The sequence below is a fragment of the Stenella coeruleoalba genome (genome assembly GCF_951394435.1).
Source record: "Stenella coeruleoalba genome assembly, chromosome: 20".
Lineage (NCBI taxonomy): Eukaryota > Metazoa > Chordata > Mammalia > Artiodactyla > Delphinidae > Stenella > Stenella coeruleoalba.
The window spans coordinates 830,998-844,397 of record NC_137166.1 but is presented as its reverse complement, the minus strand read 5'-3'; the positions used below and the strand labels follow the sequence as shown (position 1 = coordinate 844,397).

At 55.2% G+C, this 13,400-nt stretch overlaps 1 protein-coding gene and 1 long non-coding RNA gene across 2 annotated transcripts in view; both read left to right on the top strand.

The window, feature by feature from the left end:
* The first annotated feature begins 227 nt into the window (after positions 1-227).
* On the top strand, positions 228-3,500 carry LOC307179157. Its single transcript, XR_013825331.1, has 3 exons — positions 228-1,044; positions 1,858-1,950; positions 3,213-3,500. It is a non-coding gene; the product is annotated as an uncharacterized lncRNA (long non-coding RNA).
* Positions 3,501-9,757: 6,257 nt separating this feature from the next.
* Positions 9,758-13,400, top strand: part of ACSF3 (acyl-CoA synthetase family member 3) — a 59,646-nt gene continuing 56,003 nt past the window's right edge. Inside the window, 1 exon segment of the mRNA XM_079907903.1 lies at positions 9,758-11,041. Within this exon segment, the coding sequence (XP_079764029.1) occupies positions 10,842-11,041 (200 nt within the window). The 5' untranslated portion in view covers positions 9,758-10,841.

Here is a 13,400-nt window from a genome sequence, read left to right as displayed (position 1 = left end):
TATCATTCCGACAAAGAACAGCAGAGGAGCCCAGGAGCGGAGGCCGAGTCCAGGCCCCAGGATGGGGACGGGAGACCTGGCCCCAGCAGGAGCGGCCGAACGGCCGGATGGACTACGCGGCGAGCGCACCTGTTTTTCTCAGGGCCTGCGCTCCCTGAGGGGCGGGGCGGGGCCAGGCCTGGGGGCGGGGCCTGGGTGGGAGGGGCCGGGCCTGCCGCCGAGGCTGGGCTCAGCGGACCTCCTGCTCCAGGCCGATGCGGACGTGAGCCGAGCAGGACCCCCTCCAGGGCCAGCTGCTGGGTTCAGACTATGGCAGAGCTGGGCCCTGGACAGGACCAGAACCTTGCCAGGCCTCTGGTTTTCCCGACAGTAAGCTGCTCTGAGGAGCTGGGGCGAGCCTGGAGCCCAAGCGACACACCAGCCCCCCAGCCCCCTGGCTCTGCCCTGGGCAACCCAAGATCTTGCTGGACCTGGGGGCACCGTGGCCTCGTGGACGAATCCCTCGGCTGCCAGCCTCAGGCACGAACTCTCAGCTCGTGATTGACGGCGGGAGAAAGGCCCCCGCAGGCGTCCACCTGCGCTGTCTGGGTCACCTGCCTCACTTCCTCCCCGCTCCGTCCTCCATAGGCTCCCAGCACCACTCACCTGCCACCTCCGTCCCTGCAGGTTCCCGGGCTCCACACCCTGCTGGAGAAAGGGCTGGGCGCTGTGCACCCTGACGGCTCGCATACCCTCTCTGATCTGAGCTCAGGGTGATTTTTCCTACAAAATGGGGGAAATAGGACATCTCCTGTTAAAAGACAGGACCTAAGGATGATCCCACCTGTGGGCCTGGCTTGTGGCCTTGGTGCCCTGTCCGCAGGGGCCCAACGCAGCGGGAGGAAAGGCTCCAGGACAACTGAGGATGGAGCCGACTGGCTGGAAGCCTACCTCGCAGGCTCCCGCACACCCACGTTCCGGCTAGCAGAGTCCTTCGGCTTCCCAGGACTCCTGGCTCACGCCTTTCTGTGCTGAGGCCTTCGGGAGACGTCTGATGGATCACAGGTGAGAGAAGGCAGAGGGCAGGGGGCCAGCGAGGCTCTGCACAGCCTGCCCCTTGCACCTGGGCTTGGGATCAGGGCCTGCACTGAGCTGCTCAAGTCCAGCTGGCTCCTGCGGGGTCTTGGGCTCCTTGACAGCCTTAAAAATCATCAGGGGCCCCAAAAAGCTTTACTTCATGTAGCACTAGCTATCGACACATACATACCATATTAAAAATTAAAATGAAAAAGTTAAGTCTTTACTTATCAATTTACTAAAAATCACCATAAATAAATGTAATATAAATTACATTTTAATGAAAATAACTATATTTTCAAGAACACATATATACACTACCAAACGTAAGGTAGATAGCTAGTGGGAAGCAGCCGCATAGCACAGGGAGATCAGCTCGGTGCTTTGTGACCGCCTAGAGGGGTGGGATAGGGAGGGTGGGAGGGAGGGAGACGCAAGAGGGAGGAGATATGGTGATATGTGTATATGTATAACTGATTCACTTTGTTATAAAGCAGAAACTAACCAAAAAAAATCTAACTGTCATTTACTAGATGTGTAACTGTAGAAAAATTAGTCACTTTGCTTCATTAATAAAATATAGTAATAACTTAAAAAAAAACCCACTTAACATAGTATCTAGCCCTTAATAAACATCATCTTTACTATTATTAAAAAAACAATTCTAGACACTTTTACATTTATTTTAAATTATTGTTATATATTTTTATATTTGTATTTATTATTATGTATTTTTCACTATTGTACATTGTTGGCGTTATCTTACATTTCTGCACATTTCTGTAATGCCTGGCTTAACAGGAGACAGCTGGATTCTCACATCTGCTTCTGCATTCAGTCTCTGTGATACACTGTCCTGGTTGAAATATGTGGAGAAGATTCGGCCTCACACAGGTATGTGGTGTGGAGTATTTTATTAACAGAGAATGTGGGATGTTTTTTCCTTTGATGCTACACCAAAACTCAACAAGTAGTGTTTTCTTAAAGGTTAGCTGTAATGTGGAGTCTGACACCAAATCAGTGACCCTTTTCTACTCTGTTCCATGAAAATCTACTGGTGTGTTTTGCACTCTGAGTGGATCATTCCCCGAGGAATGATTTCATAACATCCCACGTGGGTCATTGGAAAATATTGGTTCATTGAGTTATGCATCCAAATATTGACACTTTTTTATGTAAAAGTTCACATTTATTAATATTATCCCTGCTCTCAGAAATGTCCTTAAGTGTTGGAAAGCTGTTAAGATTAAAGAAGTAGCACAATTTTTCCAAAATTAGAATTTTCTCTTGTGAGTTCAAATGTTCCCTTTTTTCTTCCCGGTAAATATCTCATGTTTTCCAGTAATAATTATTTTTCTTTAAATTGGAGTAGAGTTGATTTACAATGTCGTGTTAGTGCCAGGTGTGCAGCACAGTGGCTCAGTTCCACACACACACACACATATATACACACACACACACCTCTATCTATCTCTGTATAGATATTTTTTCAAATTCTTTTCCATTATGTTACAAGATAGTGAACACAGTGCCCTGTGCTATACAGTAGGTACTCGTTGGTTATCTGTTTCATACACAGTATTGTGTGTGTGTTAAACCGAACCTCCTAATTTAGCCCTCCCCCCTTTTCCCTTTGGTAACCATGTTTGTTTTCTATGTTTATGAGTCTATTTCTGTTTTGTAAGTAAGTTCATTTGTATCATTTTTTTATATTCTACCTATAAGTGCTATCATATGATATTTGTCTTTCTCTTTCTGACTTAACTTCACTCAGTATGATAATCTGTAGGTCCATCCATGTTGCTGCACATAGTATTATTTCATCCTTTTTTATGGCTGAGTAGTGTTCCATCGTGTGTATAAATACCACATCTTCCTTATCCACTCCTCTGTTGATGGGCGCTTAGGTTGCGTCCATGTCTTGTCAGCAGTGCTGCAGTGAACACTGGGGCGCGTGTATCTTTTTGAATTATGGTTTTCTCCAGATACATGCACAGGAGTGGGATTGCAGGACAAGTTGCTACCATTTACACAAATACCGTCAGGTGTTTTTCTTGAACTGGCAGGTTTACTTCACTCATTTTCAAGGAACTGTCTGCAGATGCCCAAGTCTGGGTGACGACGGGCCATCTGTGTCATTCTTTCCCATTAAAAAGGTGTCCCGAGAGAAGCTTCCCTGAGACCACCCTGTGCTCGGTCAGGGTTCTCCAGAGAGACAGACCAGTAGGGTACATATAGATACATGTGAGAAGAGATTTGTTATGGGAAGTAGCAACGTGGTCACGGAGGCCGAGGAGTCCCACCATACGCCGTCTGCCAGGGTGATTCAGTCCAAAGCAGCATCTGAGAACCGGAAGCCCCAATGTCCAAGGGCAGCAGAAGATGGATGTCCAGCTGAAGAAGAGAGAGAATTTGACCTTCCTCCCCTTTTTGTCCATTTGGGCCCCCAGCATATTGGACGACGGCCGCCCACGTTGGTGACGGTGATCTTCACTCGACTCCAACGCTAATCTCTTCCAGAAACACCTTCACAGACACACCCGGAAATAATGTGCTGCCAGCCACCTGGGCCTGCCTGGACCCAGTCAGGTTGACACATAAAATCAAACCCCAGAGCAAGACAAGTGGCTTATGTGTACTTCCCACTTTGCCACAGAAGACGTTAGAAAGATGATTACTCTGGGGTTGGGATTTAACACCACTGGTATTCGTTGCTGCCTCGTTGAGGACAGCCGCGGGGAAGCCGTGTTGCTCTGACCATGCGTGTGAGCCGTGAGGACTGGGTGATATGAGCACAGTCCGGGCTGAGGCCATAGTGCAAAGGTCACCTTGTGACAAAGGCAGATGGCAGCAGTGTCGTTATGCGGCGGGTCTGACCTCACAGACCCCGGAAGGGCTGGGGCCCTGGGGGGTAGACTGTGGGCTGGCGCAGGGGACCCAGTTCAAGCTCCCAGGGGGAACACTCACGCCCGCCCCCTTACCCCACTGCCTCCTCGTGTAATGCAGTGTCCACCTGCCCCAGCCAGGGGCCTCCCCACTTCCAAGCCCTGGCCTTCTGAGGACTCTCCCTTCCTCACTCACTTGCTCTGGTCTCGGGTGCCGGTTTTGAACCCCAGCTGTGTGGCGAAGCCCCTGGAGTGTGGTGACCTAGCTCTCCCTCTTCACCTTTTCCTCCCTAACCAGTGCTCAACAAGACTCTGATTAGCTGACTGCTTCGTCATGAGTCTATCCCTCCTCCCACTCCCACCTTCCTCTGGCACCTGCAGTGTGAAAACCCAAACTCCACATGATCAGAGAGGAAGGAGAATCCTAGGCTCACCCAAGCAGAAGTCTGGAGGCAGGAGGGCTCCACATGTCAGCGCAGTGGCTCTGGATATCGCCCTGGACTCAGGCTCTGTCCGCCTGGCTTCCCACTGGCTCACTCTCAGGACGGCACTCCTCACGGTTACAAGATGGCAGTGGCAATTCCAGACATCACACACAGACACAGCGTCCACCAGGAAAAAAGAGGGGCTGCTTCTTCCAACGCATCTTGTTTCCTGCGTGAGGAGAACCTGCCCAGACTTGCCCTCACATCCTTGGGCCAGAATCTCTGGCAAGGGGATGAGACCCCTGTGGCTGGTTTAGGCCAATCGTGATCTGCCCTCTGGGGCTGGAGGTCTGGGACCCACCTCTCTTCCCCACATGGCTCGCGGGGAAGTTGGGAACATGAACAAACTCAGGGTTCAGAGGGAAGAACGGAGGTCGAGTGGAAACGTTTGTCAGACAGCAGACAGAGCTGGATCCTGGGCTTGGGAGAAAACGATCGGTTGCAGCAGCAGCCTGACAACCGTTCCTTCCAGCCCCAGGCACCCTCTTTAATATTTGCTCCTGCCGGAATCCAAGAGGGGATGCTTTGGGGGTCGGGGAGAATTCAATTCATTCAGCACCTCTTCCGAAGGGCTCCTGTGTGCTGGGGGGCCGTGCCTGGGGTTCTCGCTCCTGTGGACAGGGGGCCTCAGGGCAAGTTGTCAGGTGGGGAGGCTCTTATCTGCCTTCGGGAGAAGCCGTCCCATTCATTCCACTTCCACTGACTCAGAACCGGTGGCTTCACTTCCCAGCATGTAAATTCCAGACCCCTTAATGCCAGCAGCCCAATCTGACCCCAGCCAGCCTTCACAGTCTCACCTCCTGTTGCCCGAGTTTACGCTGAGCGTGAACTGCCCACAGGGACCCTCCTGCCCTTCCCGCCATCTCCTCGGGTCCAGATCCTGCTTCTCCTTCAAGGACCAAGTCAAACATTACTTTTCCACAAAGCCTTCCTTGAACCCACCTGTTTGAAGTGAGGTCTATCCTGAGCCCTTCGCATCTTGTGATATATTTATGTAAATATTTCATAATAATGATGACAGCTAGTTTTTCAGCATTTGCTGTATCCCAGGCCCAATGCCAAGAGCTTATTTAATTTTTATAACATCCATCGGAGGTAGGCATTCTTATTCTCGGGTGAGAAGCTGATACTCAGAGAGATTAATCTGCCTGCTATCACACAACTGTAGCTAGCAGAAGCAGGGTATTGGCTCTCTGTTTCTATGTTCAAATCACTCCAAACTTAGCGTCAACAACACACTTATGATGTCAGTTTCTGTGGGTCCCGAACCCAGAAGTGGCTCGGCCTGGCGGCCGTGGCTCGGACTCGAGTGAGGCTGCAGCTGGAGTGTCGGCAGGGCTCCTGTCTCACCTGAAGGCTCCACCCGCCTCCAAGGAGGCTCCTCCCCTGGCTGTGGGCAGGAGGCCTCAGCTCCTCCCGTGTGGCCTCTCCCCGGGGCTGCCTGAGTGCCCTCACAACGTGGCTCCCCCCCGGGGTGAGCGATCAGAGAGGCAGGAGGAAGCTCAGTGCTGGTCACGACCTTGCCCAGAGTCACTCACATTCCTGCCCAGGTCAGCCTCTTCAGCTGGGATGGGACTGTACGTGGGCACGGACACAGGAGGCGGGCACAGTGGGGCTGGACCTCCGTCGTGGAGGCTGGTGGCCAAAGGCAGGGCGGAACCCAAGTGCTGCCTGACCCTAACCCCAGCTCTGACTGGCACGTCCTCCATAAGCGCTCCCGGGGCTGCCTCGGTGCCCTTGAGCCCCTTCTTCGTGTAGCAGCCGTCCCTGTGAGGCGGGAAGCTCCGTGCTCGCGAGGACGCTGCTGCCAGTGCATGTGTTTTGCTTTAATCAAGTGAAAAGGTGTGACCCAGACGCCCCCAGCAGCTTGGGCTCATTAAACTAGAGGTGTGAACAGAATCAGTGGGGGGAAAGATTCCTACCTGGTCTCCTGCGGCTCCTGGGTGCTCCAGCTGGAAGGGTTTCCCCTGGGAAAGGCTGGGGGTTGGGAGTGGACAGGGGGCCTCAGGGCAAGTTGTCAGGTGGGGAGGCTCTTATCTGCCTTCGGGAGAAGCCGCCCATTCATTCCACTTCCACTGACCGTGCACCTGCTCAGGGTCTCTGTTGAGGGGCGGGCGATAAAGATGCTGATGACGACAGTAGTGACCGCAGCTAATATTTATGAACAGCTTTAAGTGTCCCGGCTCTTTGACCTTCCCAGTGGGATTAAGCTGGGAACCGCGGTGGGAGCTGTCATTGCCCATTTCATAGACAGGAGCACGTGGACCCCAGCGTCCCACAGCCCTGCTGAGGCCATCCCCGCCCCCAGACCCCCTCCCGGGGACGGCTCTCCTCCCAGGGTCAGATCCAAGGGCAGCTGAGGTCCGGAACAGCAGGGCTCCCCCGGATGCCCCAGGAGCAGGGAGGCACTCCCCTCCTGTGGCCTCCCGGCTCTAGGGCCTGCCGTGCCAGGCGGCCCCAGCACTTTGCACGCAGGGCCGCTCCCTCCTGACCGTACCCGTGGCCATGGGAGACCAAAGCGGCGGTGATCCCAGGAGCCCGTCTCTTCAGAGGACAGGTGCCTCCCTCCTGGGTGCTGTCCCATCCTTCAGAGCTTGTCTGAGTGCACAGCGGGAAATCCTAGTGCACGTGCCTTTGTGTTCCAGTTTTCCAGTGGGAGGATCTAGGAAATTATTTATGCTGTTTTTATTCAACCGTAGACTGCTATGAGCAATTCCAGTGTTTCTTTTCTTTTTTTTTTTTTTTTTGGCAGTACGCGGGCCTCTCACTGTTGCGGCCTCTCCCGTTGCAGAGCACAGGCTCCGGACGCGCAGGCCCAGCGGCCATGGCTCACGGGCCGAGCCACTCCGCGGCATGTGGGATCTTCCCGGACCGGGGCACGAACCCGCGTCCCCTGCATTGGCAGGCGGACTCTCAACCACTGCGCCACCAGGGAAGCCCTCTAGTGTTTCTATACAGCTTCACTACTGTACTTCGTGGGGCCCTGTGATCTCGCTATTTCCTCTGTCCTAACTCAGCCCCCACCGAGCAGCACTTAGGTTGTTTCCTGGCTACAACAGCAACACTGCTGGGAACACCTCTGAGGATGTCGCCGTGGAGACCATTTATTCTTGTCGGAAGGAGCTATCTGGCTTTGTGTGGGGAAGAGTTTTGGTCTTAAGCACGAGGACACACATGTCTGCTTGTTCGCTCAAGAATCTCAGAGCCATGAAAAGGTGAGGGGCACGAGGCGGGGAGCAGGGAGCAGAGCTCCGGGTTCAAACCCTGCTCTGTCACTTTGTCAGAGCGACAGGCACTCGGAGCCTCAGTCTCCTCACTTCCTGTGGTCAGAGCCAGCCTCGGACACCGGCTCCGCGCAGCCCTCTGAGGGCCCCCATCACCTGGCCTGGCTTGATCTTCCTCCAGACCACTTGTCTGTCTCGGCTTGGACAGCTTGAACGACACGTGCCTCTTTCTCACACGTCTGGGGGCTGGATGTGTCTGATGAGAGTCCACTGCCTGGCCTTTAGACAGCCGTCCTCTCACTGTGTCCTCACTGGCCGGAGAGCAGAGAGGGGAGCAGGCTCTCTCGTGACTCTCGTAAGGGCACTAATCCCATCCTGGGGGCTCCACCCTCATCACCTCATATAACCCTGATTGTCTCACTAGACCCCACTTCTTAACACCATCACATTAGGGGCAGGGTTTCAACATGTGAATTTGGTGGGGGGGAGGAGCGGGACAAAAACTTCAGTCTATAATGTCATCAATGGCATATGACTTGTCTAACTATTCCTTTTCCTTCTCCCCCACGAGCACATAAGTGACCGGAGGGCAGGGGCTGTGTTTATATCTCCGGTGCCTGGAACACACCTGGGGACACGTCGGCACCTGCACAAACACCCAGCTGCCTGTCGTGAGCTGCGGGAGGCCGTGGGGTCCTGGGTTATTCAGCAGAGGTGGTGGCGCCATGGTAAGGATTTGCCACAGCTGCTGATCAGGCTCCTGTTCCCATGGTGTGCCTGGTGGAAAGCAAACCCCTGGGAATCCTTGGAGTGTTTGGGACCAGAGGCGAGAGAGCAGCCAAGGAGACTCAGTGATGGGCAGGGGCCGCCTGCAGGTGGAGAGGAGCCACATCCACGTGGACATCCTTGAGGTGTTTCCTGTCTCCTCCCCCTTTAAAACTTACTTTATAGTCTAGTTTAACTTTTATCTTTATCACAGGTACACAGTTATCCAGCCACACAGTTTAAGGAACCCCCCTTCCCTTCCCAATCACCAGAGACGGCTTTCAATTCCTTTGATATTTACCTCCACGTGTCCACCCCGGCGCTCTTTGCTCCTGTGATGGACACCCAGCCTCAGCGTCTCTCTCCACGCCACACCCTTCCTGTGCCCCCATCCCTGCCCAAGAGAGGGAGAAAGGGGGAGAGATGGAGAGAGAGAGAGAGGGAGGGAGGGGTGGGGAGAGGGGGAGAGAGAAGGAGAGAGGGGGAGAGGGAGAGAGAGGCAGGGAGGGAGAGAGAAGGAGGGAGGGAGAGGGAAGAGAGGGAGGGAGGGGGAGAGGGAGAGCCGGGGAGAGGGAGAGCAGGGGAGAGGGGGGAGAGGGAGGGAGAGAGGAGAGGGGGGAGAGAGAAGGATGGGGAGAGAGAGGGAGGTAGAGGGGGACGGGGGAGGGGTAGAGGGAGACTGCCTAAATTCGTTAGACCAACGTCAATGTCTGCATTATAAGTGTTTACATTATTGCAATTCTGTAAATGCTTGTCTGAGCCGAGCCTCCTAGAGCCACGCGATACTTTGCCTTTGCTGCTGTTCTCCCAGTATTTAACTATCGCCTATTTTTCTCTCTTTTTAAAAATATTTATGTATTTATTTAGGCTGTGCAGGGTCTTAGTTGCAGCACATGGGATCTTTAGTCACGGCATACAAACCCTTAGTTGCGGCATGTGGGATCTAGTTCCCCAACCAAGGATGGAACCTGGGCCCCCTGCGTTAGGAACGCGGAGTCTTACCCACTGGACCACCAGGGAAGTCCCTCACCTATTTTCCTCTTGATCAGTTTTCTAGGTATTTATCCTTCTTCTAGCCCCAAACTCTCCCTCAGTGGTTCAAATCTCCTCTCAATAGAGCAAACACAACAGTTATTCCCCCAGTTCCATCTTCCTCAGGATGACTGCTCCCGTCTGCCAGGTGGGGGACCCCAGAGTCCAGGATGCTAGGATGTGACAAGAGTGGTCACTGGGCCACCCAGCTGCTGTGCTGGGGACAGACTGACGGGGCAGGGAGGTTTAAGCAGGGAAGCCAGGAGGAGGCTATTTTAGTAATCAGGGTGTGACACCATGGTTTCCCAGCACCCTCCCCACCGCCCCCTGGTTGCAGGGGTGATGGTGGGAAGTGGCTGGTTTCTGAAAGATGCTGAAGGAGAAACCAGCAGGACTGGATGTGAGGTAAGGCAGGAAGCAAGGAGGGGAGTCTGCACGACTGAGCCCAGGAATGATGGATGGGATGGGAACGCTGACGGACAACCTCGGGGGTGAGTCGGAGTCCATCTGGGCTGCTGTAACAGATGCCACAGACTGGGGGGGCTTGAGTTCTCACAGTTCTGGAGGCTGGAAATCCAAGATCAAGAGAGTCTGTGTCTGGTGAGGGCCCCCGTTCTGGTTCATGGGCCGCGTCTTCTCGCTGTGTCCTCACCTGGAGAAGGGGAGGTGGGGAGCCTTGTGGGGTCTCTCTTCTAAGAACACTAATCCCATTCATGGAATCTCTGCCCTCATGACCTCATGAGGTTAGAAGGCCCCCCTTCTAACACCATCACATTGGCGGAGTCAGGGCTTCAACAACGGATTTTTGGAGGACACAGATATTCAGACCATAGCAGAGAAGAGCCCACGTTCAGGTGGATGTCTGGTCAGGTGGGCGCTTAGGAGCGTCCCCACACCCACGCTCGGGAACAACCCCACTGTTTGCCAAGTGCTGTGGGCCCCTGCCAGTCACTGCAACAGGGAAGTTCTGATTTTCTTGAATTTCTTCGATGATTCCCCCCCTCTGTCTCGTCTGCGGTCCCTTCCTGAAACTATTATACTTTTCTTACTGGACCGAACGGCGGGCCCAGGGATCTTCTCATCTTTTTTCCATCTCAGCCGTTTTGCTGCTCCTCGGAGACTTCCGGCCCCTCTTCCCTCGGGCTCCGCGTCCTCAGCCCCCCCGGAGGTTCACGGCCGACACCGAGGGCGGTGGGGCGGCGGCCCAGCCCGGGTTCGGCCCGGCTCGCGGCGCCCCGGGAGGCGGGCGGGAAACGCGCTGGCCCGAACCGTGTGTCCGTGGTTGATTTGTTACTTCAGAGAAATCTCACGTTTCGGCCGAGCGGACTTGTGCCCGGCTCCGGCCAACAGGGAGTTAGAACACCTGAGGCGCCCGGTTCCCAACCCGCTTCGGGATGGGAGCGGTGAACACGCAGCCGCCCGGGCCCCGGGGCCGCGACGACCGGTCGCGGGCAACGTTCGCGCCCGGAACCCGCGGCGCGGTGCCGCGCCGGGGGACGCGCTTGGGCGCCGGACGCGGGGTGCGCGCGCAGCTGCGGTTCCGGTTCCGGTTCCGACCCGGCAAGGAGGAGGAGCGCGAGTCCGGCCTGCGGAGGTAGAGGCCGCCCCGTCACCCCTCACCCCCGCTCCTCCACCCCGCGTCCCGCCCCGCCCCCTCCCTCGCAGGGGCTGCGTCAAGTGGGGACCCTGCCTTCCCTGCGCGGCGCTGGCGGCGACGTCCAGGCCCCCGGGGGTGTAGGAGTGAGTCAGGTCCACGTTCAGCCATAGTTGGAGGGAAGTTGATCTGCCTTGTCGGAAACAAATCCATTTTCGGCCTCATTGGGCCGCAGGAATCCTCCTTGAAGCACCACGCCCCTCCCCCCGCACTTTCTTTGTTTGCTTTGTGCACTAAAGAGGAGGTGATACTCAGCGGGGCTTTGAAGGATGATTAGGAGTTTGCCAAAAGGGGGAAGGATGACAATTGGAGGTGGGAACAGGAATCCCGTGTTTGGGGAGTTGGTAGGCTTCCATCCCGAGGAGGGGCATGTTTGGAGACCTAGGCAGGGACAGGTGGGGGTAGGGGGCACCGGTGCTGGGCCCAGGAGCACAGACATCCCCAAGCAGGCTTCAGGGGGCCCCCGGAGGTTCAGATGTGAGACGTGAAAGCCCAGCGAGTCTAGCGAGCTTTCCTCAGTCCCTATTGTGCCCCCCACCCCATGTCCCAGAGCCACTCTTCAAGGCAGACGGCATCTGTGGATTAAGCCACGGCCCAAGATTGTAAGCTTCATCCCTCCAGATGGCATCTTTAAAATAGTATTTTACGTCCTAATATGGAGATGGGTTTAAGCGTTTGCTTTTCCCTTTTGGTGTTTTTGATTTGAATGCAGTGTGAGTGTTACTTAAAAATGTAACTTTGAAAGCGGCTCCCCAGACCACAGGCAGCGTGCTGAGACAAGTGTCCGGCGCAGAGGGAGCGTGCGGGCCCCTCCCCAGCCGCGCACCTTCCCCGAGTCCGCAGACAGCGGGCGGGCTTGGCGGCAGGTGGTGGTGAGCCGTCAGGTGCCATTTGATTCATTTCGAAACCAGCCGCCTTCATTTGAATGCAAGTATCGTTCTTATCGCGTAATTTTTGTCACATGGCTCCGTGGTGAGCATGGGGCTGAGCATGGCTGGGCCGTGTGCTTCCCACTGTGTGTGCTGGGCGGTTCTCACAGGAGCCGAAGGCTTAGACGGCTGAGGAAAACTCGGAAAAACCAGTGAACGTTCCAGGCTGGGCCTGTTTTGACTCTAGAATCTGTGCTGTCAACCAGCAGCCCGGTTAGGACGTGACAGATGTCATCTTCCTGGTGTTGGGTGTGTGTCCTGAGAGGGCCGTGCTTACCCTAAGTAACCTAAGTGGTCTGGCCTGGGAACCTGACGGTCAGAGCACTGAGTGGCTTCTGCTGGGTCTCTGCCTGGGCTCCGGCCTCCCGGAGGGAGCTGAGCGTGGCGTGGCGTGCCCGGGAGAAGGCGTCCGGTTCTCCAGAATTCAGGTTTCCGTGTTCTTGGCCGGGATTTTTTCACATTGCTGCACGGTGGTGCTGACCTCATGACGTTGGTTAATCGAGATAGGGAGAAATCCGTGGCCGAACTGCATTTACTGGGCGGCAACATCACTCCAGGCTGTGCCACCGGCAGTGATGGGGGGCCCCGTGGCCAAGGGGGCTGGTGGTTGGAAGGCGTGGCCTCTTTTCCTGAGGTAGCTGTTGGTCTTTCTGCACCTGGACCTGCTCAGGACACAGTCATCTGGCCTGACCTCGTTCTTTCTGCTTGTTCAAGGCAGGGCCTTGCTCCCCTTGACCTTGGAGATTTTAGCTCTGCATTGAACGGCTCGATGATGGGTGGTTTCGGGAGCACCTAAAAGCTGTTTTGAAGGGGTGGCCCCATGTTCCCACGTGTTCAGTGGGAGAGAAAATTAGTGCAGCTTCTCTGGAGGCCGCTCTGGCAGCGTTTACCCAGTTAAAAGTCATTTGGGTTGTACGCTCCGTGGTGAGCAGGCAGGGCCCCTTCTCAGCGTCTGTTCCACAGACACCCCCGTGTGAGCACAGCTCCGTGTCCCTGAGCCTCCCTCCCTGCAGGTCACCTGGCAGGCTCCCCGTCCCCCGAGCTCCAGCCACCTGCCCCACCCTGCCTCGGGACACCCGTCCCCACGCGGAGCCAGGCGGTCTTGCCACCTCCCAGCACTGGGACACTGGGGCCAGGTCACTGCTGCCGGACGCCAGCCCTGCGGTGCTCTGAGGGCCAGCGCAGCGGGCGTTCCAGCTGCTTCATCATTGTCCCCATGAGCCTTCCGTGAACCACTAGGTTTAATTGTGAGAAGAAGGCTATCTCATTTTTATTTGCCTCTGTCGTTTTGAGACACTAAAGAGCTACAGAAAATTACAGACACCCTGTAGGTCCACCATCCAGAACAAATAATTTTAATATTTTCCTCT